At 42.4% G+C, this 24,772-nt stretch overlaps 2 protein-coding genes across 2 annotated transcripts; one reads left to right on the plus strand and one right to left on the minus strand.

Annotated features, from left to right (window-relative positions):
• The first annotated feature begins 3,583 nt into the window (after positions 1-3,583).
• On the plus strand, positions 3,584-10,406 carry zgc:153115 (C2H2-type zinc finger protein). The gene is made up of 2 exons (XM_014189843.2): positions 3,584-4,419; positions 7,136-10,406. The coding sequence occupies exons 1-2, from the start codon at positions 3,924-3,926 to the stop codon at positions 7,387-7,389; spliced, it is 750 nt and encodes a 249-aa protein (XP_014045318.1). The 5' UTR covers positions 3,584-3,923; the 3' UTR covers positions 7,390-10,406.
• A 1,845-nt stretch (positions 10,407-12,251) lies between these two features.
• Positions 12,252-22,216, minus strand: LOC106598837 (procollagen galactosyltransferase 2). The gene is made up of 12 exons (XM_014189846.2): positions 21,839-22,216; positions 20,829-20,939; positions 20,496-20,613; positions 20,100-20,234; positions 16,466-16,670; positions 16,089-16,208; positions 15,495-15,568; positions 15,175-15,281; positions 14,461-14,593; positions 13,354-13,481; positions 12,872-13,078; positions 12,252-12,602 (listed from the first exon to the last, which is right to left on the minus strand). The coding sequence occupies exons 1-12, from the start codon at positions 22,075-22,077 to the stop codon at positions 12,317-12,319; spliced, it is 1,863 nt and encodes a 620-aa protein (XP_014045321.1). The 5' UTR covers positions 22,078-22,216; the 3' UTR covers positions 12,252-12,316.
• Between the last annotated feature and the right edge of the window lie 2,556 nt (positions 22,217-24,772).

Here is a 24,772-nt window from a genome sequence, read left to right on the forward strand (position 1 = left end):
TTGGAGAGCTCTTTGGTCTTGGCCATGGTGGAGAGTTTGGAATCTGATTGATTGATTGCTTCTGTGGACAGGTGTCTTTTATACAGGTAACAAGCTGCGGTTAGGAGCACACCCTTTAAGAGTGTGCTCCTAATCTCAGCTCGTTACCTGTATAAAAGACACCTGGGAGCCAGAAATCTTTCTGATTGAGAGGGGGGTCAAATACTTATTTCCCTCATTAAAATGCAAATCAATTTATAACATTTTTGACATGCATTTTTCTGGATTTTTTGTTGTTATTCTGTCTCTCACTGTTCATATAAACCTACCATTAAAATGATAGACTGATCATTTCTTGGTAAGTGGGCAAACGTACAAAATCAGCAGGGGATCAAATACTTTTTTCCCCCACTGTATGTGAATGTGTTGGGCTTTTGTGTGGGAGTGTCAGAAGTCAGCCTGTTGGTCCTGTTGACACTGACTGAGGTTCCTCATCTTCACCAGTAGAGGGCGTCTCCTCTCACACCTACAGTACTAGTGCAGGTCCAGTACAGATCTGTCTGAAGAATTGACACAGGATGGAAAAAAGTCACGAGGATTGTCGACTATACAATATGATTTGACGACATAGGTGTTCAAACGTGGTTCTGGGAAGCTGCAGGATGTCAGGCTGTTGTTTCAGCCCAGCTTTGGCACACTTGATACAGACTCATGATGGTTGTCGTACAGAGTATTACATTCCATGGAAAAACAATTGCAATGTTCTAGAATTATCGGGTACTACTGTGCTTGTATCATTTATGCACTATTTTGTGACAAAATCATGAATTATTGTGGATGATATGTGCTTTTGTAACTTAAATCATCCATAATAATTAATAATTTGATAGCACAAACAGAAGAAAATCAATGGGTACATTGTATTAAGCACAGCACATAAAATCAAGGGGGAAACCCGCATACGAGCAAGGAAGAGAAAGAACACAAAACGCACAAAGCAATCAATATTCATGCTGTCATTTCAGATTTACCTCAAAATGCACAAAATGTTCCTTCTGGGGATTCCTGATCTATAGGGAGCATAGAAAAGAACATCACTAAAAGTCCCATATCATATTAATTTCCCATTTTTCATTATATTCAGGGCTGGAAACGAGGAGGAACTCGGGGGAACTGAGTTCCAAAAGTGAAATAATTATTGGCCTGTAAAATGTTCTTTTCAAGGTGAATTCAAGGATTTTACATTGATGGTTTCCCAAAGTCACATTTTCACCCCAAAAAAATCACCATAATGTGACACTTGGAAATCAGGTCAATATCCAGCACACAGTTGAGAGCCAGTCCATTTCGGCCTGAGATAGAGCCTTGTAGAGTAGTGGCTATCGTCATGCTTTATCCGCAGGTGTAACTCACCCCTCTCTGCAACGAGTTGTCTGGTGATGAGGAAGCTGTAGCCATCAAATAACAGACCATTTAGAAAGCTTGTTTTTATATGGAAAATAAATACTGAATGTCAACAGAGAAGTAGTTATATTATTCAATTCAAAACATGTAACAGTAACGCTTTATAATAACATTCGTTAATACGCTATTAATAGATAATTTATAAGGAATGTGTTAATGACTTGCTGGAAAGAAAAGCCATCTATTAACAGCTTGTAAATTAAAGTTATTATGAAGTGTCACCATAAAAAAGCACTTAAGAACGTACTGCATGACTTTTCATTCAATTCGTTCTCACCGATGCATTCGGGATTACAAAAACTGATGATCCATCTGAAGTACTATAGAAAAATATTTTTAAAATCCCAAAATCTACACACAAACCCTTTAAACAAGCTTAAAAACTCAGTGAAAACCCCAGATTCAATGTTGAATTCACTCAATTGAAATGTCTAATTTGCAAATGCCAGTAGTCATAATGTAGGAACTCATTTTCGCCTCTTTTAAAAAGTCTCAACAGTTACTGTCCATTCTTCACTGAAAAACAGTCAGTCATCCCTGTCCGAAATGAGAACAAACTTTTAGGAATAAGTCAAATCACAAATCCAATCACAAACCATAGATATCTTACTGTGTCCAAGCTGAGACATGGCCTTATAGCAGGGGTGGGCAACTCCAGTCCTCGAAGGCCTGATTGGTGCCATATAGCAGGGGTGGGCAACTCCAGTCCTCGAAGGCCTGATTGGTGCCATATAGCAGGGGTGGGAAACTCCAGTCCTCGAAGGCCTGATTGGTGCCATATAGCAGGGGTGGGCAACTCCAGTCCTCGAAGGCCTGATTGGTGCCATATAGCAGGGGTGGGCAACTCCAGTCCTCGAAGGCCTGATTGGTGCCATATAGCAGGGGTGGGCAACTCCAGTCCTCGAAGGCCTGATTGGTGCCATATAGCAGGGGTGGGCAACTCCAGTCCTCGAAGGCCTGATTGGTGCCATATAGCAGGGGTGGGCAACTCCAGTCCTCGAAGACCTGATTGGTGCCATATAGCATTCTCAAGTCACTGCAGCAGCCCTGGCTTCCAAGACTCCACATGTAAGTACAGTAGTTGGACTGAAGAACAGTCCCTTTTCTCACACAGGCAGTGAATGGCCATGCTTGTGCCTGCTCCTGTTTCCACAGTGACCAGCACTACTCACAGTATCCAATCAGGAAATACCTTCCAGCCTGGAGCTACAAACATCCACTGAGCCAGTCATTTGACACAACATTACCCCCCCTCCCCTCAATGCAAAAACACTCTAGGGTATATAAACCGCCCTATGGCTAAAGAAGGGTGACAGAAAAGCACAACTCACATTCGGGATTTTAAAGTTTTATGTTTGTTGCTTTTTAGTGAGAATCGACAATGTTATGGCAACCTGGTTGTCATATTGTTGCAAATACAATAGATGTATGTTCTGTGACACAAATATTCTATACATCTTTACCCTTATAACCCACCCATAACACTGTAATCAACGGTTGTCCATGTTTTTATATTAAGATGGGAGTGCACATAACGGTCATTTTCATTAATCGTATTGCCTATAGGCTCTATTGCGTCTCTATTACTGCACGATGATATCCACCAGTTCATTGTTGGGGTCAGATTTGGTTAAGCCTCCAAGTGAGTAATTATGGTGCGACAGATGGCTTCACAAACAGCCAGCCAGAGAAAATGGGGTGTGACTGTTTATGTGATGCTATATCTGGAAGTGAGCAGAAGCTTAAGAAGAAGAGGGACAAGAGAGACATCTAGTGTCTTTGTCTAGCCTCTGCTCTTAGGTACTAGACCTTAAAATAGAATTACGACTTTCAAAAGAGTAAAAGAATCCATAAGTCTAATATACAGCATATAAATAATGATGTACTATGGTAATGGAATTTTTAAAAAAAGAAAATAATTATTGCTGAAATAGCACACGTATTTTTAGTCCTTCATATATATGTTGATGACAAAGGAGAAATAGGGTGTAAGAGGAAGTCATAAAATGTGATAAAGCATTTATAGTAGGGCTACACCCTCAACTCAAGCACAGAGCACCACCTTTCCACGCTGCTGTATCGGTCGCTTCCACCCACTGAGACACACATCCACCACGCCCGCTCTTCACGTCAGTCCGCAACGTCAGATTGTGCGTGTTGCTCTGTATCGGTGGGCGTAGGTTTGACCGGCTTTTCAGAGGCAGACACAATGAGCCCTCGGATGATGTAAAGCATGCATGTGGGGCTGGAGGAACGGACACGTTTTGGTAGTATAGTTTTTTGCTTTTGTTTTATATAATTTCGAGCACACATATCGACAAGGCTTTGTGACGGTATAGGGATAGCTGGAAAAGGTCGGTTCAACGAGTTCGTCTGACATAACGAGGTCGAAATCTCTGGCTAGTCCCCTTCGAAAACGACACCGAAAACAAAACAGAATTTTACAAAGGACTTGCAAAAGTCAACGACATAAAACAAGAATGTCGATGGTTGCGTATTCGGATTACTTAGCCGCCGAATGTCTGATGTCGATCTCTAGCGGTCCTGTCCTACACCGACCCACCCCGGTTGTCCCCGCCGCCCAGCCTCCTCCCCAGGCCGTTCATCCTGGGGAGCCCGAAGGGTCGAACGAGGACAGGGAGGTGCGTGAGACGCTGAGACTCGAAGGGGCCAACATGATGACGGTGGCCGGGATCCTCACGGACCTCCACGGCAAGTTCCGGTCCATGTCGGCCTACTCGGAGAGCAGCAACTCCTCATGTGGGGAGAGCGGCTACACCACGTTGTCTGACTCAACTACCCCAACCATGACCCCCTCTGCTACTCCAATTCCTGGACAGTACAATGCTACTCAACAGCAGTGGGGAGGAGGGGCGCCTCGGTCCCCAGTAAAGCGACATCAGTGCATTTACGACGGCTGTGACCGAGTTTATGGAAAATCATCTCATCTGAAAGCCCATATCAGAACCCATACAGGTACAATTATATAGCTGGCTGTTATATAGCTTAACTGTACATTTTGGGGGGGAATTAGCTATAGTCTCCACAAATGTCATTTTATTATGCAATTTGATCCAGAACTTCAAGTTTGTCCATACTTACTAAGCACTCCCCCCTTTGTGAGTCACTCATATCTACAAGTATCATATTTCTGCCTGAAGAAAACTGTTTTTCTTCACAGGGACACTGTCGATTGGGTGGGCGAGACGAGTCGTTTACCCGCGAGTTAGTAACGTTACAATACTCCCAGAACAAAAGGGGAAAAACTCAAACAGAGGGCTCATAACAAAGAAGTAATCGAACAAAAGAATGGGGTTGGACGAAAAAAAGCCTAGTGACGAACATGCTGCAACTAGGTTGGATTTGCATACGAAGTGAGTTCGAGATTAAATGTAACATTCGGGGCGTTTGCGCAGGTTCGGTGGTTCTTTCAGCTCAAACAGCCAAATCTTTTAATCCCACCTCGCATCAATGTGGCCATCGTGTAACAGTCACGTCTTTTTCGAAAACATCTTTCTTGAAATCAGCCATTGCTGTCATAGTTTTCCCATTCAAAATGGTATGTTTAGCGCTGTAACGGTGTATAGATGCATCAGGTGTCCATTGCCCAGGTGTCCGCACAGTCCTGGGGGGGGGGGTGTTCAGGGTCAGTGATGGATTAGAACGGGAACAAATCGTTAGGGAACGCCCACAAAACGGGAGTGAGTGGATCACGGAGAGAAGGGTTTCGTCACATTACGTCATAGTCCCGTTCACTACGACGAGAGTTTGTGTTTTTACACAGCGTCGAGTTCTACAGCAGACTGAATTTCATTTGATTTCCACAGAATCACTTGCGAACTAAAATCGGTATCCCTTCTAGCCATGACCAGTGAGTGGAAGTGTTGCGGTCTTGAATATAGCTCCTGGCACCCCTGCGTCTGTCCTGGGTTAACTCCTATTAGCAATGTTACTCTATTGTATTAGGGCCACAAAATAGGCGTAGGAGGCTGCACATTGTGGATACCTTAATAATGCATTAAAGTCTAGTCAACATAAAGGGTGTCCTCAACGGTGGAAACTCCTTTATTCGCAAAAATGGATATAATGACCATCACATCGATGTAAACTTGTAGTCATGCGATGATATGTTGTGTTGTTGTCCCACTACGACTCGGGAAAGCAGTTTATTCGGCTACAGATTGAATAAATTATGATGAACTTCACATGGTGGTGAACGTGCACAGTGATGAGTTTGATGCTCCTTTCCAATAAATATCGAGGGTCTTATTCTGGTGACATGATCATCGATGCTAGGCTGCCGTTTACAAAACAAAAGTTAAAATCTTGCTCTTATCCATATCATCATCGAAGTAGCCTACCCTCACTGTATATGTGAGGTGTTGGCTAGAGCACACGTGCCAAGACCAGAGTCGGCACATTTGCTATATAATGCAACAGTTTTTGTGACAAATCCATCAGTAGAACTAAAAATGCGATGGAAACCCATTTAGCTTGTATTTTTTATTTGCTGCATGGGAATTTAACCACAAGTTATTTTTATGTGCACTACCTCATCACGCACAGACTTTTATTCGCAATAAATCAGTTTGTTGGTAACGCATCTCTGGCGGGAAAATGTTTTATGCCGATTTTAGAATATTCCCATGAAAATTGTCTTGGGAGCTCTATTGATCCTTTGTAGCTCAGTAGTGCACAGCACTTGTAAAGCCAGGGTAGTGGGTTCGATTCCTGGGACCACCCATAAGTTAAATGTATGCACGCATGACTGTAAGTCGCTTTGGATAAAAGTGCCTGCTAAATGGCATATACTATTGAGGCCATCTCCATTTTGAAGTAGTCAATTTTCTTCATCTACTACTTCTGAGTTGGCAAACAAACTGAAAGGGTGCACACTGCCACCTAGAGTGTGTTGTTTGAACAGATACAAGGCCAAGGTTGTTGATTTACTGCCACCTACAGTTATGGAATGTTTCCTCACGAGAATAATTCACTGGCCGATCTCCTGGTAACCTGGATGGAATTGATTCTATGTTATGTGATTCTTCCTTCACCCATAGGAAGTCCCACCCAGTTGACTACTTGTAGCCCCGTTCATTGACTCGGTACCCCCTGTATATAGCCCCGTTATTTTAAGGTCTACAACTGTTGTATTCGGCAAATGTGACAAATAAAATTTTATTTGATACTTCAAAATGGTGAAAGTCCTCATATGCGCTGGCCATGCTAAAACAGGCTTTTGGGCACTAGAGTCCTCTATCTATCTCTTTTGGATGTGTTGAGGGCACCTTTCTAAGATGGCCGCCCACTGTATGTTGGTGTTAGTCTGCCCTATGAGTGTCAATATCTATTGCTGTCTACGTTTTGCATTCACTTTTCAAAATGTCTCTCTTCAATATGAACCATGACCAGAGTAAGTTTTTCTTTATAACGTAGGTTGATTTGGTGCATTAAATAGAGCAGAGGGGTGGATGACCTTTTTGAGTTGAAAGAAAATGGCTGCTGTTAATCTTATACACTTTCTACTAACTTGATGGGTATACTGGAGTCTGCCAAGAATCTAGCTTACTACCGACCGCTGCATATCTAGTGTTAGTGACTGGTACGAGCAGGGCAATATTTGCCAGTCTGACATTTGTGCCACACTCAGTATGATAATTTGAATGTCTCTCTTTCTGTCTCCCTTCATCAGGTGAACGACCTTTTCCCTGTACCTGGCCCGACTGCCAGAAAAAATTTGCCCGTTCGGACGAGCTGGCTCGCCACACGCGCACACACACAGGCGAGAAGCGCTTCCTGTGCCCGCTGTGCGACAAGCGCTTCATGCGCAGCGACCACTTGATCAAGCACGCCCGCCGCCACCCCGACTTCCAGCCGTCCATGCTGGGCCGCAAGGCCTCGTCCCCTGGGGGACAGGGGGCGTCCAGCCCCGCCATGAGCCAGTAGAGTGCAGGGGTCAGTGGGTTCACTCCCACGTCTAGGGCTGGGGTCAGCAAGGGTCACAGGGAGTGGTCCTAACCAATCAGATCCACTAGCCAGGCCTGTCTGTCACAACTCCCCACACAACAGTATCTAGGTGGGTGCACGTTCACCACCCAGCCGACGTATGAAGACGACACCAGTCTCAACGCTCAACTATAAAACTGAAATCATTTAACTGAAAAACACTCACACATGCAGGGAATTCTCTTTGTCTTCACTCCGCAGTCTCAGCACACGCATCAGCCAAATGTTTTCCTTCCTTTCCCGGCTTATTTTAGAGAGATGGTGCTCCATGCTTTTTTACTGTGGCTGTTTCCTTTCTTGCTAGCGCCATTTTGGATATTTAACTAGAGGCGTAGAGAGGCTGAGGTCAACTAAATGTGTAGCAGCCTTGCTGATGACATGTCCTCAGTTTCTAGAGGTTGCACATTCCATGCATTTTTGTCATTGGAATTTAGTTGGCTTAGTTATCTTTTTTTTTTGTTTTGTTGTAATATCGTATTTACTGTATTATCATTTTAAATTCAGGGTCAACTTAACTTTCAGTAATGATGATGAATGGTTTAAACCGCTAAAGACTAGCTGGTTACACACCATCCTTATTAATTCTAGATCGACTTTTCTTTTTACTATCCATGAAACCTTGACCAATGATATACGTATTATTATGTCCGTCACGGATGCAAATGTATATATCCTTTAACCTTCTATTGTAGAGAATATCGTGAACAAATATTAGAGGAAGTAATACTTGTGATGAATTGTAGTCCTTATATTAGGGGTGACAGACTATACACATGGATAGGATAGCGCTGCTTGTGAGTAAAGCGCGTGTCTGTAATTACATTTTGTTAGAAAGAGAAGACACTTTTTTACTGTTTTCACTCTGTCCATCTAAATGGACATAATTACTTTATCTCAGTGAACAACACTTCAGGAAATTCAGAAAGCCTTAAACTATTTCATACTTATTGTTGCACCATGTTTACAGTTTAAATCATTTATACAGGTTTACGCCGACTCGTTGGCGCATTACAAATACACATATGCAATATTCCACTTTTAACCAGAGGTTGCTTTTAATGCTAGCTACTTGGCTAATTTGTGTGATAGGTAGTCACTGTGTTAATATGCTTCTACAATTGAACACTGTGGAATTTGATAAAGATACATGTGAATTCATTATACTTATTATAACGGATGGTTAGGTTAGTAAGCCACATTTGTCTAAGTGCTTTAGGAAAGTGTGATAAAGGATAGATTGGGGTTATTATGTGTTTGTTTTTTAACTGTTTCTTTGCTGAGCATAATGAATTGTTTCTATCTATGTGGCTTTTCTCAGACACTATGCTCTCAGAGCCTTGTTTATAACTGTCATTTCTTCCACAGAACGATTGAATTGCATGACTAAGGCACCTCTCTCGTCATACTGTCCCTCCAGTATATTCCTTCCTTGTCTTTACTAACAAACTGACTTTAATTGATCATTCTTGCTGCATCATTTGATCACTGTTAGTTCCATTGTAATGGGATGTACCTGTATTCAACTTTAAGTTGAAATGCTTTTGCCATTTGTACACATTTTCACAAGTTCTTATCTGTTTACAGCTCTTGGTAACTGCTGGCAGTTATCGAACAAAAATGGACTACTTCAAACAAAGCCACAATATGACTTAGTAAGAGTGTTTGCTATGTTTTCAAATGAATTGAAAATGTCTCCATGGATCTCATCATTTTCCAAATGTATTTGTTTAATTTTCTGACAGCAAGTCTGCCTCGCGCCAAATTTATGATTATTTCACAAAGGGTAACAATTTACCTCGCAATGTTTGTGTAATACTTGTCTTCCCTTGGAAAGTAGTTGGACAAAAAATGGAGTCCATTAAGAAACTCACCTTTTCTCATGAAATGCTTCTAAACACAATCAAGCCTTAGGTTTGAACTTCCTGCGTTCTTCAAGTGAAAACTACACTCTGCCAGGGAAACATCTCTTTAGTCGTCTTGTCTATATTCTCATGTATGCTCCGCGTACAGAGTTTTGACTGTGCTTAACACTTTTTCATAGTATATTACGTACCCCTGGTGTTCAATAGTGCTGATCATCAGTTTTGGCATCTCACAAGTGTTCAGTATGTATCACTACCCTTCATGTTGCACAATGCTACTTATATCAGTTAGTTTGGACCTACTGCGTTACATTTTGTAACTTCATTTCAGTGGTACCTACATAAGGACTTAATAACCCATTCATAACATATTCTTAAGTAGTACATGAACATTGCATAAATGCTTATGTTAACAAGTTGATATTTCAGTTTTGTCACTATTTGCAGTTAACAAACAAGCATTTATGCACTATTCATTAACTGCTTATAAATGTGTACTGTATGGGTTATAAAGTGCTTATGTAGGTTCCCTTCAGATAAAGTTGCCAATAACTCAATATACATTTTACAAACCACTAAATCTGGCTGGTGGGGGCATAACCATATCTCAAACAATTGAATTAATCGCGCTGAACACCTTATGGGGCATACTATGCTAATTGTTTCCCGCTGTACACTAATTAAACAAATATACACAGCTGCATTGTTTGTATAGAACCAATGTTTTTAGAATTTTGTTAAGCCAAATTTTTACACCAATAACTCTTTAAGAAACCTCTTATTTGAGCTTTGGTTACGTAGATAAGAGGACCTTTGGAACTAATTCAATAAATGCTGCGACTTGTTCTTTGATATTTATACTCTCAGGTGTCTTTGAAACATTTCTTCCATATTTCCTGTGCAGCACCCAAGTGTAATCATGTATTGTTGCTATTATTTTAAGGATTAATTTATTGCGATTTATAATTTTAATTCATTTTTTCCCATAGCTTATTATTTTGTGATATGGAACATATACTAACTGTTTGGTTCCATTGTTTGCTTGATACAAAACTGCCAGTGCTTTTTAATAATAAACAAAAACCTTAAGTTGAATGTTTTGTATGTGTTATTTTCTTGTTAACAGGTGACTTTATCTTGTATCTGTATATAAATGTTGAGTTATACTTGACATATCCACTTTTTTGTGAATATTGTGAAGTTGAAGGGAAGGTTGTCTGTAGATGGCTTTCAAAGTAAGGACAATTTGATCAATCCCTTGAGAAGAATAGTTCACCCAAAATACAAAATGACATGTTGGTTTCCTTACCCTGTAAGCAGTTTCTGGACAAGGTATGACCACAATCCTTGATTCATGATTTGGTTTGTTTACTTGACAACTGCAATATTTTTACAATCTGGCACCAATCCTCTGCAAGTCGATGGTACCTGTGTAAGTACATTTTCTTGTCTCATGTCCAAATGATATTTAAGGAACTTCATTGAGCTTTTTGGATACTTTAGGATGATTTGGACGTTAAGATAGAAAAATGCTAAAATCAGAACCATTGACTTGCACTGGATTTGTGCCACAGATGCAAAAAAAAAGTTAGCATTTGGAAACAGTGGCCAGGTAAACAAAACCAAAGCATGGATTGCTGTCATACCTTGTCCGTAGACTGCTTACATGGTAAGGAATCCAATATGTAATTCTGTAATTTGGGTGAACTATCCCTATAAAATATTGAATATGTGTGTATCCCATAAACTAATACAATCAGCTGGAATGTTTGCAGACAGTTAAAATGCATCATTCTTTAATTAAGCAATAAGGCATGAGGGGGTGTGGTATATGACCAATATATCACGGCTAAGGGCTGTTCTTATGAACGACACAACGCGGCGTGCTTGGACACAGCCCTTAGCCATGATATAATGGCCATATACCACAAACCCCCAAGGTGCCTTATTCCTATTATAAACTGGTTACCAACGTAATTAGAGCAGTAAAAATAAATGTTTTGTCATACCCATGGTATACGGTCTGATATACCACTGCTGTCAGCCAATTAGCATTCAGGGCTCGAACCACCCAGTTTTTAATCCTGATTATATAACGGATGGGTCTAATCCAGAATGCTGATTGGTTAAAACCGCATTCTAGCCGGTGTCTATTCCACACATTACCACCGGCTAAATCTATGACATTAAAATGCCTATTTACTTTATTCCATCTGACTGCACAATCCACTGTCTCATCAGCCCAGTCAGGCAAGTTATGAACTTGATCTCCACTATAAAAAGCATCTAGACATTATCTCACATTTCTTTTAGACTAACATTTAGTTTTCAACAGAGGAGATTTGTATAAATATTGCCGACATTTGCAACATTGTTTCAATATTAAAATTAGATCTCCAGCTGTTCCATAGTAATGAACATGTCGGGAGTCGGGATGAGACAGACGGGCAGGCAGCGTTTCTAAACCAGTCGAAATCATGAATCAGCTGACATCATTTTGATGGATATATACAAAGTAATGTCAATTGAAAAAAGGTCAAACAAAACGAGGTGCAGCTAGTTTGCAGTATTTTCAGCTTCAGTTTGAAGTGATTGTGTTAGGTGTGTTGTTGGCTAGCTCCTCTGATCAACAGTGTCCTGACGAGAGAGCAAAATGTCATTGTGAATGCATTGTGAACGCACAATGTCAATGCCATCATTGTAAATAAGATTTTGTTCTTAACTAACTTGCCTAGTTAAATAAAGGTTAAATAAAAAAATGATATGCCAGGCGAAATCGCGCCACATTAGCTCATTGTTATGCATGTATCCAAATAAAGTTCACTAGAAAACAGCTTAAACAAATGCAAATGCAGCTACTGTTGTTATTCTGGCTGCACTGTTTGACGTGACTGTAAATTAGCCGTAGCAAGCAAGAGATAAGAATGTTGCCAGCCAGTATGGCAATGTAAGATTTCATTTATTAATCATAGGCGTAACGTGTGTGTTTATGTGACCTCAACTCCTCAGAGTTCATCTCTTTGTGTGCTGGCAGATGAGGGTGGGGGCACGCCTCCTCCTTCCTTGGCGATGCCTGGGGGCATAGGCCGCCCCTGGCCGTCCTGCTTGCTGCTTCGCTGGGTGTTCTGCCGGTCCCAGTCGGTGGTTGTGGCCTCATCGTCCCAGATGGTGGAGGTCTCTGTGTCGCTGAAGTAGCCCGGCTCGCCAGTATAGTGGGTGGGGAAGAGGAGCAGCGGCTCCACAGAGAACGCCAGCAGGTCCCTCTGCTCAAACTGGGCCATGTACTCCTCCCTGAGGGCAAGGAAAGTTGAGGAGAATTAAAAAACAACAACACATGCCCGGTATAAAACAACCCCTTCTCCTAGCTCCAAAAGGCCCATTGGAAGATCTGCCTGGAACCACCGCCATATTGTTTGCACCGTTTTAATCTCTACTTAGTCTCTAAAGATCAGCAAACACTGGGTTTGCAGGGACAAATGTCACTCAACAAGCATGTGCTAGAGTGAGAATGTGGACACTGCAGTTAAAAGACAAAAGCCTGTCCGACCACTGGAACTCACCTTGGGTGCTTGTTGAACATGACAGGCAGGTACTCATCCACAGGTAGCATCTTGCCCAGGGCCCGGGCTCCCAGGAGCCTCTTGGCTCCCTGCAAGGAGAGGGCGTAACCCAGGGTCCAGTAGGAATAGTCAGGGTATACCAGGTTACTGACCCCCTCCACCCAGCGCTCCGGCTGCTTCACCTGCAGCCGCTTACGTCCCACGTAGCTGAGGGAGAGAGGGAGAGAGAAACGTCAACCTCTTTCCATTCATTTTATAAAGCATTCCTAGAAAAATAAGCCATTTTACACTATTATGCTGCATCCTAAGATCAGACACACGTTGGCATCCTGTCTGTCTGTCTGTCTGTCTGTCTGTCTGTCTGTCTGTCTGTCTGTCTGTCTGTCTGTCTGTCTGTCTGTCTGTCTGTCTGTCTGTCTGTCTGTCTGTCTGTCTGTCTGCCTGCCTATGTTCGAGTGTGTATGCAGCCAATCAGCCCTCACATCAGATCCCAGTCCAGTCCCACTCGGTCCACGTTCTCCATGATGGTCACCAGTCTGCTTCGGAAACGCGGCTCAAACCTCACATCATCCTCCAGCACCAGCACACGCTGCAGTCCCTGTTCCACCACCTAGGGGGAGTCATGCACCACAGGACAGCCACTGAGCCAGGGTTTGAATTTCCAAATACTTGATACATTAAAACAAGTGACATTGCTTTCTATCTTATATCTTTACATCTAAAGTAGTTTGAGCACTGTTACAGATCATTATCCTTTTACTGCAGTGGGCTAAATCAGGGTTACACAGAGTGATTCTTGGTGGTCTTAAACACATCTACTTTGAAACAAAAATATACACCTCACACACATGGTTATGAGCTTAAAAACACCTGTACCATGTCAGATATAGAGTTTAAATGTACTCCATTTTGAGTTTGCTTCCCAATATTACACTTTATATACATCACAGAAGACTGAAATATAACAAAACTGTTTGACATAAAAACACCGGATTTTTGGGCCCAAAAAAGAAAGGAATGTTTATTAACTATGAACATTCCACCCATAAGGCCACTAGAGGGAGATCTGGTCATTTGACTGCAGGAAAGGGGTGTACCATTAACAATAAAAGTGCTAGCTATAAAGATTTATTAGTATTTTTACGCAACGTTTGCAAGTGTATAGAATCGATTTTCATGTATAGACTGGATGTGTACCGGTTTCATGTATAGACTAGATGTGTACCTGTTTCATGTATAGACTAGATGTGCACCTGTTTCATGTATAGACTAGATGTGTACCTGTTTCATGTATAGACTAGATGTGCACCTGTTTCATGTATAGACTAGATGTGTACCTGTTTCATGTATAGACTAGATGTGTACCTGTTTCATGTATAGACTAGATGTGCACCTGTTTCATGTATAGACTAGATGTGCACCTGTTTCATGTATAGACTAGATGTGTACCTGTTTCATGTATAGACTAGATGTGTACCTGTTTCATGTATAGACTAGATGTGTACCTGTTTCATGTATAGACTAGATGTGTACCTGTTTCATGTATAGACTAGATGTGTACCTGTTTCGTGTATAGACTAGACATGTACCTGTTTCCAGATGTTGTAGTGACTGAGGAAGCAGCCGATCTCCCCTCGCGTTAGCACGCGCCCCGAATACGGGTCTTTGTACCCAGGCAACATGTCTATGCCCATCGCTTGCAGCTGGGAGGAGTTCAGGGCTCTGAAGAAAAGAGAAGAAAAGAAAAGATTAATAAAACATAATTAAATGTTCAAACCCAGCCCAGGTGCGTAAGTCTAGATTTACTACAAGTTTGCACCTGTGCAGTGTTGGCACCTGTTCTTTTTCTGATTCAATTCACAACGGTAGAACAAAAGATCAAAGGAAAATTAAGATACTGATAATACATCAAAGTTTCATGTTTGAGGAATCCATGCTCACTTTATAAAATGTTTTATGTAACCTTTATTTAACTTGGCAAGTCAGTTAAAAACAAATTCTTATTTACAATGACGGCCTACCCCGGCCAAACCCGGACAACGCTGAGCCAATTGTGCGCCGCCCTATGGTACTCCCAATCACGGCCGGTTGTGATACAGCCTGGAATCGAACCAGTGTCTGTAGTGACGCCTCTAGCACTGAAATGCAGTGCCTTAGACCACTGCGCCACTCAGGAGTCCGAGTGGAACCATAGTGGAGAGGAGTGAGGATTCAGTATGGATAGCAGGAAATGTATTTTATTTCCTTCTGAAATAAGAGGTGCAGAAGGTTATGTAAAGTGCTTTTGGATTGTTGTGTCATACTTGCCATCCACCGCCTCTGTCAGTGTGATATCAATGCCCAGAACGGCAAGGGTGCTCAGCATTCGATCCCGCCGGTCAATGCGACGCTTCAGATTAATCAGAAAGATCTAGAATGAAGGCGGGGAGAACAGGTCACTAAAATCCGACTGTTCCATCCATTATCACCTTTCTCATGATTTGTATGAAATAGACGTTTCTGTGATTTCTTTCAAACAATGACAGTGGATGACTAAAGATATACAGTAGATATACAGTAGTGTAGATATACAGTAGTGTAGATATACAATAGTGTAGATATACTGTAAGTACATTCTCAGTACCTCATCAAATCCCATCTTTTCCAGAGGTTTAGCTGTATGGTGCATGTATTTGGATGGCTTCATGAGGTAATCGACTGAAGAAAAATACCTGTATTAGACTCTTATTACTAGATAAAAGATAAAAGCAGATCACACTGTGTTAAGACATTTCCCATCTATGATTTGTAAGGGAATTCGTCAGTCTCTCATTAATGACCAGTTTAGGGATTCTCTGAAGAGACGGGGAGAGATGGAGAAGCAAAAGAGATAACGGAAGAGTGAGAATTCTGACACGGCTGTGAAAGTGAAAGTCAAACGGAATCACAGAGACTGGTCTGTAGGAGAGGAAACAGCAGGAAAGAAAGAAAGTCAAGAGTGGAGAGATACGTTAAAATATAGTGAGGGGAGTGTGTGGGTGGGTGGGTGTGTGTGTGTGTGTGTGTGTGTGTGTGTGTGTGTGTGGGTGTCTGTGTGGGTGGGTGGGTGGCTGTCTGCATGGGTGTGTGTGTGTGTGTGTGTGTGTGTGTGTGTGTGTGTGTGTGTGTGTGTGTGTGTGTGTGTGTGTGTGTGTGTGTGTGTGTGTGTGTGTGTGTGTGTGTGCATCAGATTACTCACTCAGAGCCTCGGTCATGGTGTGGCTAAAGCTCTCCACCTCCTCCTCCAGACTTTGCTCTTGCTTCAGAGGCAGTGGCAGATACCCATAATGCTCTCTATTACATATGTACATCTGCACATCTGTATGGAGTCACAGGTTTAGCATTAGACACAAAACATAATACATATAAATAATAATGGAGTGTTTGTTTGAGCCTGCCTGGAGTGCCACATAGCCCGGCTATTCCACTGGTTCCACTGCGCCAGACAAGCTCAATCAAACGCAACTAAAGTATTTGAAAGAAAACAATGACTATTTGAACTAAGATTCAACACATTCAATACACAGTAAGGAAACTGAGCATTTAAACACAATTCATTATGACTCTATGACTGACCTGCCTGCCGCGCAGAGAAGGCGAAGACCATGATGTCATCCAGGGGGAAGGTGTAATCGTGGTGTGGAGGGTGGAAGGCCAGCGCCCGGGTGGCGCTCCGCCTCAGGTCCACCAGGAAGGTAGAGTGCACCATGGGAACAGCAAAGCAGCCCTGGCGTTTCCAGTTCCTGATGGGGATGTACTCAGGGGTGCGCTTGTAGTAACCCTAAGAGGGCAGGGAGAGACACAGTGGATCAGAGAAACTTAAATAGAGTCCCCAGGGCCAAATTCGGCCCATCGTTACATTTTCTGTGGCCCCTTGACATAAATGCATTTAATGAAGAAAAAGCTTCAATGGTATGCTCTCTGGAAATGTGAATAATTTAAGTCTTTAAATACAATGATGAGCGAACACAAAAGCAAGATGCTATAATATAATGAATTAACAAAAGAAAACACATTTAATGAGCATTAAATGTATAAATCATGAGCATTAAATGTATAAATCATCATCTACACTCAGTGGCTAATTTATTAGATACACCTATCTAGTACCGGGTCGGATCCCCCCTTTGCCTCCAGAACAGCCTGAATTCTTTGGGGCATGGAAACATTTCTCAATTGGTATCAAGGGACCTAGCGTGTGCCAGGAAAACATTCCCCACACCATTACACCACCAGCCTGTACCGTTGACGCCAGGCAGGATGGGGCCATGGACTCATGCTGCTTACGCTAAATCCTGACTGCCATCAGCATGACACACCAGGAACCGGGATTCATCGGACCAGGCAATGTTTTTCCACTCCTCAATTGTCCAGTGTTGGTGATCACACGTTCACTTGAGCCGCTTCTTCTTGTTTTTAGCTGATAGGAGTGGAACCCTGTGTGGTCGTCTGCGGCAATTGCCCGTCCTTAACAAGGACCGACGAGTTGTGCGTTCTGAGATATCGTTCTGCACACCACTGTTGTACTGAGACGTTATTTGCCTGTTTGTGGCCCGCCTGTTAGCTTGCACGATTCTTACCGTTCTCCTTCCACCTCTCATCAACAAGCTATTTTCACCCACAGGACCGCCGCTGACTGGATGTTTTTTGTTTGTTTCCCCATTCTCTATAAACCCTAGACACTGTCATGTGTGTTAAGCCCAGGAGGCCGCCGGGTTCTGAGATACTGGAACCGGCGCGCCTGGTACTGACGATCCTACCACACTCAAAGTCACTTAGGTGACTTGTTTTGCCCATTCTAACGTTCAACCAAACAGTCTCTGAATGCCTCGATGCCTTTCTGTCTGCTTTATATAGCAAGCCAAGGCCACGTGACTCACTGTCTGTAGGAGCAATCCATTTTAGTGAAAGGAGGTGGTGTACCTAATAAACTGGCCACAGAGTGTACAGTCGTGGCCAAAAGTTTTGAGAATGACACAAATATTAAATTTTCACAGTCTGCTGCCTCTGTTTGTATGATGGCAATTTGCATATACTCCAGAATGTTATGAAGAGTGATCAGATGAATTGCAATTAATTGCAAAGTCCCTCTTTGCCATGCAAATGAACTGAATCCCCCAAAAACATTTCCACTGCATTTCAGCACTGCCACAAAAGGACCAGCTGACATCATGTCAGTGATTGTCTCGTTAACACAGGTGTGAGTGTTGACGAGAACAAGGCTGGAGATCACTCTGTCATGCTGATTGAGTTCGAATAACAGACTGGAAGCTTCAAAAGGAGGGTGGTGCTTGGAATCATTGTTCTTCCTCTGTCAATCATGGTTACCTGCAAGGAAACACGTGCCGTCATCACTGCTTTGCATAAAAAAGGCTTCACAGGCAAGGATATTGCTGCCAGTAAGATTGCACCTAAATCAACCATTTATCGGATCATCAAGAACTTCAAGGAGAGCGGTTCAATTGTTGTGAAGAAGGCTTCAGGGCACCCAAGAAAGTCCAGCAAGCGCCAGGACCGTCTCCTAAAGTTGATTCAGCTGCGGGATCAGGGCACCACCAGTACAGAGCTTGCTCAGGAATGGCAGCAGGCAGGTGTGAGTGCATCTGCATGCACAGTGAGGCAAAGACTTTTGGAGGATGGCCTGGTGTCAAGAAGGGAAGCAAAGAAGCCACTTCTCTCCAGGAAAAACATCAGGGACAGATTGATATTCTGCAAAAGGTACAGCGATTGGACTGCTGAGGACTGGGGTGAAGTCATTTTCTCTGATGAATCCCCTTTCCGATTGTTTTGGGCATCCGGAAAAAAGCTTGTCTGGAGAAGACAAGGTGAGCGCTACCATCAGTCCTGTGTCATGCCAACAGTAAAGCGTCCTGAGAACATTCATGTGTGGGGTTGCTTCTCAGCCAAGGGAGTGGGCTCACTCACAATTTTGCCTAAGAACACAGCCATGAATAAAAAATGGTACCAACACATCCTCCGAGAGCAACTTCTCCCAACCATCCAGGAACAGTTTGGTGACGAACAATGTCTTTTCTAGCATGATGGAGCACCTTGCCATAAGGCAAAAGTGATAACTAAGTGGCTCAGGGAACAAAACATCAATATTTTGGGTCCATGGCCAGTAAACTCCCTAGACCTTAATCCCATTGAGAACTTGTGGTCAATCCTCAAGAGGCAGGTGGACAAACAAAAACACACAAATTCTGACAAACTCCAAGCATTGATTATGCAAGAATGGGCTGCCATCAGTCAGGATGTGGTCCAGAAGTTAATTGACAGCATGCCAGGGCGGATTGCAGAGGTCTTGAAAAAGAAGGGTCAACACTGCAAATATTGACTCTTTGCATCAACTTCATGTAATTGTCAATAAAAGCCTTTGACACTTATGAAATGCTTGTAATTATACTTCAGTATTCCATAGTAACATCTGACAAAAATATCTAGACACTGAAGCAGCAAACTTTGTGGAAATGAATATTTGTGTCATTCTCAAAACTTTTGGCCACGACTGTATATGTAAAAAATGACATACTCGCTAATTGAATTGACTATCAATGCCATAGAAAACTGTGAATGCTAATTGAATTGACTATCAATGTCATAGAAAACTGTGAATGCTAATTGAATTGACTATCAATGACATAGAAAACTGACAAACCAGAAGAAAGAAAATGGGAAAGGACAGAAGAGCCAATCATACGGTCATATATCACTAAGGGAAAGTGGCTAGGGGAGTGGTGATGCGAAGATGACAGAAGGCAAATCATCAAAGAGGAATGGCTCCATCTGTTTCCCTGCCCCTACCAAAACCCTTTCCACCATGACACTAACAGAGCCAGCCAGACAGACAGGCAAGCTTGGCATGACAGACAGACAGACAGACAGACAGACAGACAGACAGACAGACAGACAGACAGACAGACAGACAGACAGACAGACAGACAGACAGACAGACAGACAGACAGACAGACAGACAGACAGACAGACAGACAGACAGACAGACAGACAGACAGACAGACAGACAGACAGACAGACAGACAAGCTTGGCATGGTAGACAGACAGACAGATAGACAAGTGTTATGCTTGATTGAATAAACATTTGGGTGGCAGCTAAACAATAAAGTTGTCTTCTGAGAATGGGGCCAGTTGTGGGCCAGAAAAAGTTGGAGAAGTTGGAGAGATTGTTACAGAGATTAATGAAGGGTGTACCTGTGGTGTCACGCCACACCAGAAGTTGGAGTAGAGGACGTGGGACTCCAACATGGGCGCTACCACCGTTAAATTCTCTGCTATCATCTCAGTCAGCACCCGCCGGTTGGTCAGCAAGTTGTCAGTGTCCACAAACTGATTGAAGAAGGAATCATCTCAGTGGAAATTCTGGGTTTCTGCGAACTGGCTCAAGTAAAGTGAGGGGAATTCGCAATTGGCTATTGGTGGTACTTTCGTCCAGTTACAGCTTTAAAAAAATGAAAGTGTCGTTACTGTAACAGTAAACAGTGCCTAAAACAAAACAGTTTGCCATCTCAAAATGTGATGCCTCGGCGCCTAATGACACCTACTACTGACTGTTGTTATCCCACTGTGTTGAGTTATGGGTGACCTCACCAGTATGTAATCAGCCCAGAGAGCCCTGGCAGATCTGAGAGCAGCCTGTTTTAGCTCCATCACGTGGGTGAACCGAGAGTTAGGCCAGTGCTTCGGCCCCAACTCACCCACATGCGATCTAGGGGAGAGGGGGAGATGGAAGGAGAGAAATGAGTGGAGAGGTCTTTATTCTTGACTTTTGTTGACATAGATATTGAATGACAAGAGTGCACAATATGGGTCCTTGATAGTTATGAACACCCCAGCTTCACAGGGAAAGGTGAGTCGTCTGAGAAGAAGACATGTAAAGTGAATGTGGAGAAAATGGAAGGATGTATTTCAGAGTGTGCTCACCTTGGTTCTTCCATGGGTGTCCACTTCACAGAGTGATACTGGCTCTGCACCCCTCTGATCCACTCCTGCAGCATGGCTGTGGTGTTGTCCACACTGTGGTCTGCAGCAGCACTGGAACAAAGTGGCTAGAGCATCAGCCCACTAGAGCTACTGGCTGGATTAGATAGCTCTGTTGGTTGGAGCATGGTGCTTTCTTTCCACACCATGGTTTTAAACTTGATTCCCATATGAGCCTTAGACCCGGTTTCCGGACACAGATTAAACCTAGATTTAAGCATGATGAACAGAGAGTCTGGACACCAGATTTCTACATAGCATGTGATTTACTGTAAGTGTCTTCAGATAAAAACATATTACTGTATTACATCAGCATAGACTTCTTTATTATCTCTCTCTCTTTCTCTCTCTCTCTCTCTTTCTCTCTCTCTCTCTGCCTGGTGCTGTGCCACTCCACGTCACATCTCACCCTCTCTCTCTGCTCCAAGACCACTATTTACTCTTCTCACATTCATCTCATATTCATCTCTGAATATTTCGGGTAGAGAGGTTGAACTCGGGCCACTTAATCCACTGACAGCAACTGGTTTTTAATAGGTTTTGCCCAATGAAAGTGCCCTCCGTTCAGGGATTGATATATATTTGATTCATTTATTATGGTAAAATGCAGTTATAATTAGCCCATAGGGCTGGGTGACACTGTAAATAATCTATCGAACTCCACCTCAGTAACGTCCTTAGTGGAACTGAGGAATTTTTCAATTCAAAACTAAAATCTGATGCTCTTTAAACAAAAATACCCAATATTCCCAAAATGTAAGCATGTGGTGTCTTCTGGAATTAATGGGCAACAATGTGACAATACGTGACTGCTTTAGTTTACATCACTCAATGAGCTAGCCATACTCTGACTAACCATGGATATGATACATAATTTAAAGGATTTTCAAAGGGTTAAATGTCTAAAAGTAATAAACAATGTGGAACAAAATATTAAACTGAACATGTTTTACCAGATGGCGATACGATCCTTAGGATATTCCAGCCTGTCGATGCACCCCAAAAAGTAGGGAAGACTGTGCTCCGCATTGCGCGCAAGGATACTGAGCAATACTTTGGGCTTCAGCAACGAAGACTCGGGCAGGACAGGTTCTACGGGTTCAGTTATCAAGTCTTCTGTACATGTGTTGAATGGGAGTATCGCGGTCAAAATCAAGAAAAGCAATCCGAAACCCACAATTTCAAACGGCATTATTTCCTTAAGGGTGCTCTATCTCCCTCCTGAACTACATGTACTGCAGCTGAGAGTGGATGAATGGTGCAAGTCGAGTATGTGGCACTGATCTGGTAGGTGAGATGCAGACAGTGTGAAGACAACCGGTGAACGGCTGGTAAGCCGACTATCTATCCACCCAAATATGTTTTATTATTTATGTTTTCTGGGGGTTTTCCTTTCGGTGTAGGACTACCAATTTAGGCCTATCCCAGCTAAATACAAACGTTCTCACAACTTTAGAGAATGTTCCCTTAAAAGTCTCATTATGTCATTACATAACGTTTTCATATGATCATTTCCAGTGATGTGCAAGGACCGTTTCCAAGAGACCATTTCCTCAATGTCAAATAGAATTGACCTAGAACGTAGTTACCATGTTCTCAGAATATAAGATATTAATGTTGTAGACATGTTTCATAGGAACATTGCAAGAACATTCCTGTGTTCATGATGTTGAAAAAGTAGGATGTTCGGTTATGGCCCTCTGGAGGTTTGTCTAGTTCCCAGCTTGTTCCTCCAACGTCCCTAAATACGTTTTTACAACGTCTCCTGATGGTCCCAAAGAAACATTCTTGCCACCCCCAAAAAAACATCTCTTCACATGCCACCCCTTGTTACTGTTGCCAAGCCGATCGGTGAACCACTGATCCACCCAGAGCCTGTAACTTACAATGTTTTCAACTCACATATTTAACATACATGATTACATTGTGCATGTTCATACAGTAATTATTATTCAACATGTCCTCACCTGGGTTTTGAACTCAGAACCTCTGGGTTCACAACATTCCGATCTTCCCTCTACACCAACATGCCTGTGTCAGTTATCAGTTAATCTCACTATTATTTAATTGATTTCATATACTTTATTTCAGCAATTTTAGGGTTTTCTGTATAGTTGTCTAACGTTGGTGGAGTATTGTAATAGGGGATTTTAGGGTTTTCTGTATAGTTGTCTAACGTTGGTGGAGTATTGTAATAGGGGATTTTAGGGTTTTCTGTATAGTTGTAAAAGAGAAGAGCAGGCGCGGATATTGTCAATCATAAATCAGGTTAAATAACAAGTTACAAAAGGGAGACATCTCCGGCACAGAAGCAGAGAAAATGTCTAGCAGTCCTTCTCTGAGAAGGCACTTTATATTTTAATCAGACAGTAACAAATGTTCTGTAAACACAACATCAGCGGCTACAGATTCACACAGTGTCACAATTTCAGTGTGCCCTTCGCTCAGTGTGGCGTCAAACTTGAACCATAACACCATATTTGATACTGGCAGTTTAATTAACAGGTCAAATGTACCAACATCAGTACTTAGTTACAGTACATCAAATACAGGAGAGGAATTCATCAAACAGAATTCCCCATTACAGGCTTATTGGTATGTTTTAAAGGGATAGTTCACTAATTACAAAATGACACATTGGTTTCCTTACCCCGTAAGCAGTCTATGGACAAAGTATGACAGCAATCCATTCTTTGGTTTAGTTTCCCTGGAACTGTTTCCACATGCTAATGTTAACTGATATGAGCTTTTTTCGCTCATAATGTCCAAATCATCCAAAAATATCTACAATTGACTGTGAAGCTCAACAAAGTCACTTATAGGTGATTTTAAGGTTTCCCTTCATCTCCCCTGGAGAGCTGCCAGTGAGCTCTGTGGGCCCTCAGGACGGCACATTTCTAGCTGTGAACAATGATACAACAAGTAAGCTGCCTATCAGTAATGAGGTACTGACCACCAGAAACACTTTGTTCCTTGGAGAGGAGTCCTCCACCAGCCTCTCTACTGCTACAGGTGGAAGGAAGAATGCTGCAGGAACTGGCTGCTTCCGTGGACTCTGGAGAGCACTGAGAGGGTGACAGAGGAAAGGAGAAGGAGCCTGTAAGCATTACCAGTCACTGTTGTACTGTTATTCTGTATTTCAGTTCTCTAATATCGTAGCAACACATGCTGTCAACACAGTTGTAAATAACAGTTTTTTCCCCTTATTTTTTTGTCTTTATTTTTCAGGCTCACTGAGTTGCTCAGGCAGATGAAAACCAGATACACCTTCCAAGCAAAATAGTAATTTTAGTTGTGTGTTGTTAACTTTTTATCATTGTTTTTAACATTTTTTTTTCTTCACCTTTATTTAACCAGGTAGGCTAGTTAAGAACAAGTTCTCATTTACAACTGCGACCTGGCCAAGATAAAGCAAAGCAGTGCAACAGTAACAACAACACAAAGTTACACATGGAATAAACAAACATACAGTCAATAATACAATAGAAAAAGTCTATATACAGTGTGTGCAAAGGAGGTAGGATAACGGAGGTAAGCGAGGGCCAGCCAACGAGAGCATACAGATCGCAATGGTGGGTAGTATATGGGGCTTTGGTGACAAAACGGATGGCACTGTGATAGACTGCATCCAATTTGCTGAGTAGTGTTGGAGGCTATTTTGTAAATGACATGGCAGAAGTCAAGGATCGGTAGGATAGTCCGTTTTATGAGGGTATGTTTGGCAGCATGAGTGAAGGATGCTTTGTAGCGAAATAGGAAGCCGATTCTAGATTTAATTTGGGATTGGAGATGCTTAATGTGAGTATGGAAAGAGAGTTTACAGTCTAACCAGACACCGAGGTATTTGTAGTTGTGTAATTACATTAAATGTGTAATTTCTTTGCAAA

The sequence above is a fragment of the Salmo salar genome, chromosome ssa03, assembly GCF_905237065.1.
Source record: "Salmo salar chromosome ssa03, Ssal_v3.1, whole genome shotgun sequence".
NCBI classification, from domain to species: domain Eukaryota; kingdom Metazoa; phylum Chordata; class Actinopteri; order Salmoniformes; family Salmonidae; genus Salmo; species Salmo salar.

What these genes read in the sequence shown, in the direction of transcription:
- LOC106598837 (XM_014189846.2), bottom strand. Translation starts at nt 22,077, where the DNA reads ATGCCGTTTGAAATTGTGGGTTTCGGATTGCTTTTCTTGATTTTGACC. An exon ending in AAGGATCGTATCGCCATCTG is followed by an intron (nt 20,940 to 21,838) that starts GTAAAACATGTT and finishes ACTTTGTTCCAG; the next exon opens with TGCTGCTGCAGACCACAGTG. An exon ending in CACCATGACCGAGGCTCTGA is followed by an intron (nt 15,569 to 16,088) that starts GTGAGTAATCTG and finishes ATTTTTCTTCAG; the next exon opens with TCGATTACCTCATGAAGCCA.
- zgc:153115 (XM_014189843.2), top strand. Translation starts at nt 3,924, where the DNA reads ATGTCGATGGTTGCGTATTCGGATTACTTAGCCGCCGAATGTCTGATG. An exon ending in CCATATCAGAACCCATACAG is followed by an intron (nt 4,420 to 7,135) that starts GTACAATTATAT and finishes TCCCTTCATCAG; the next exon opens with GTGAACGACCTTTTCCCTGT.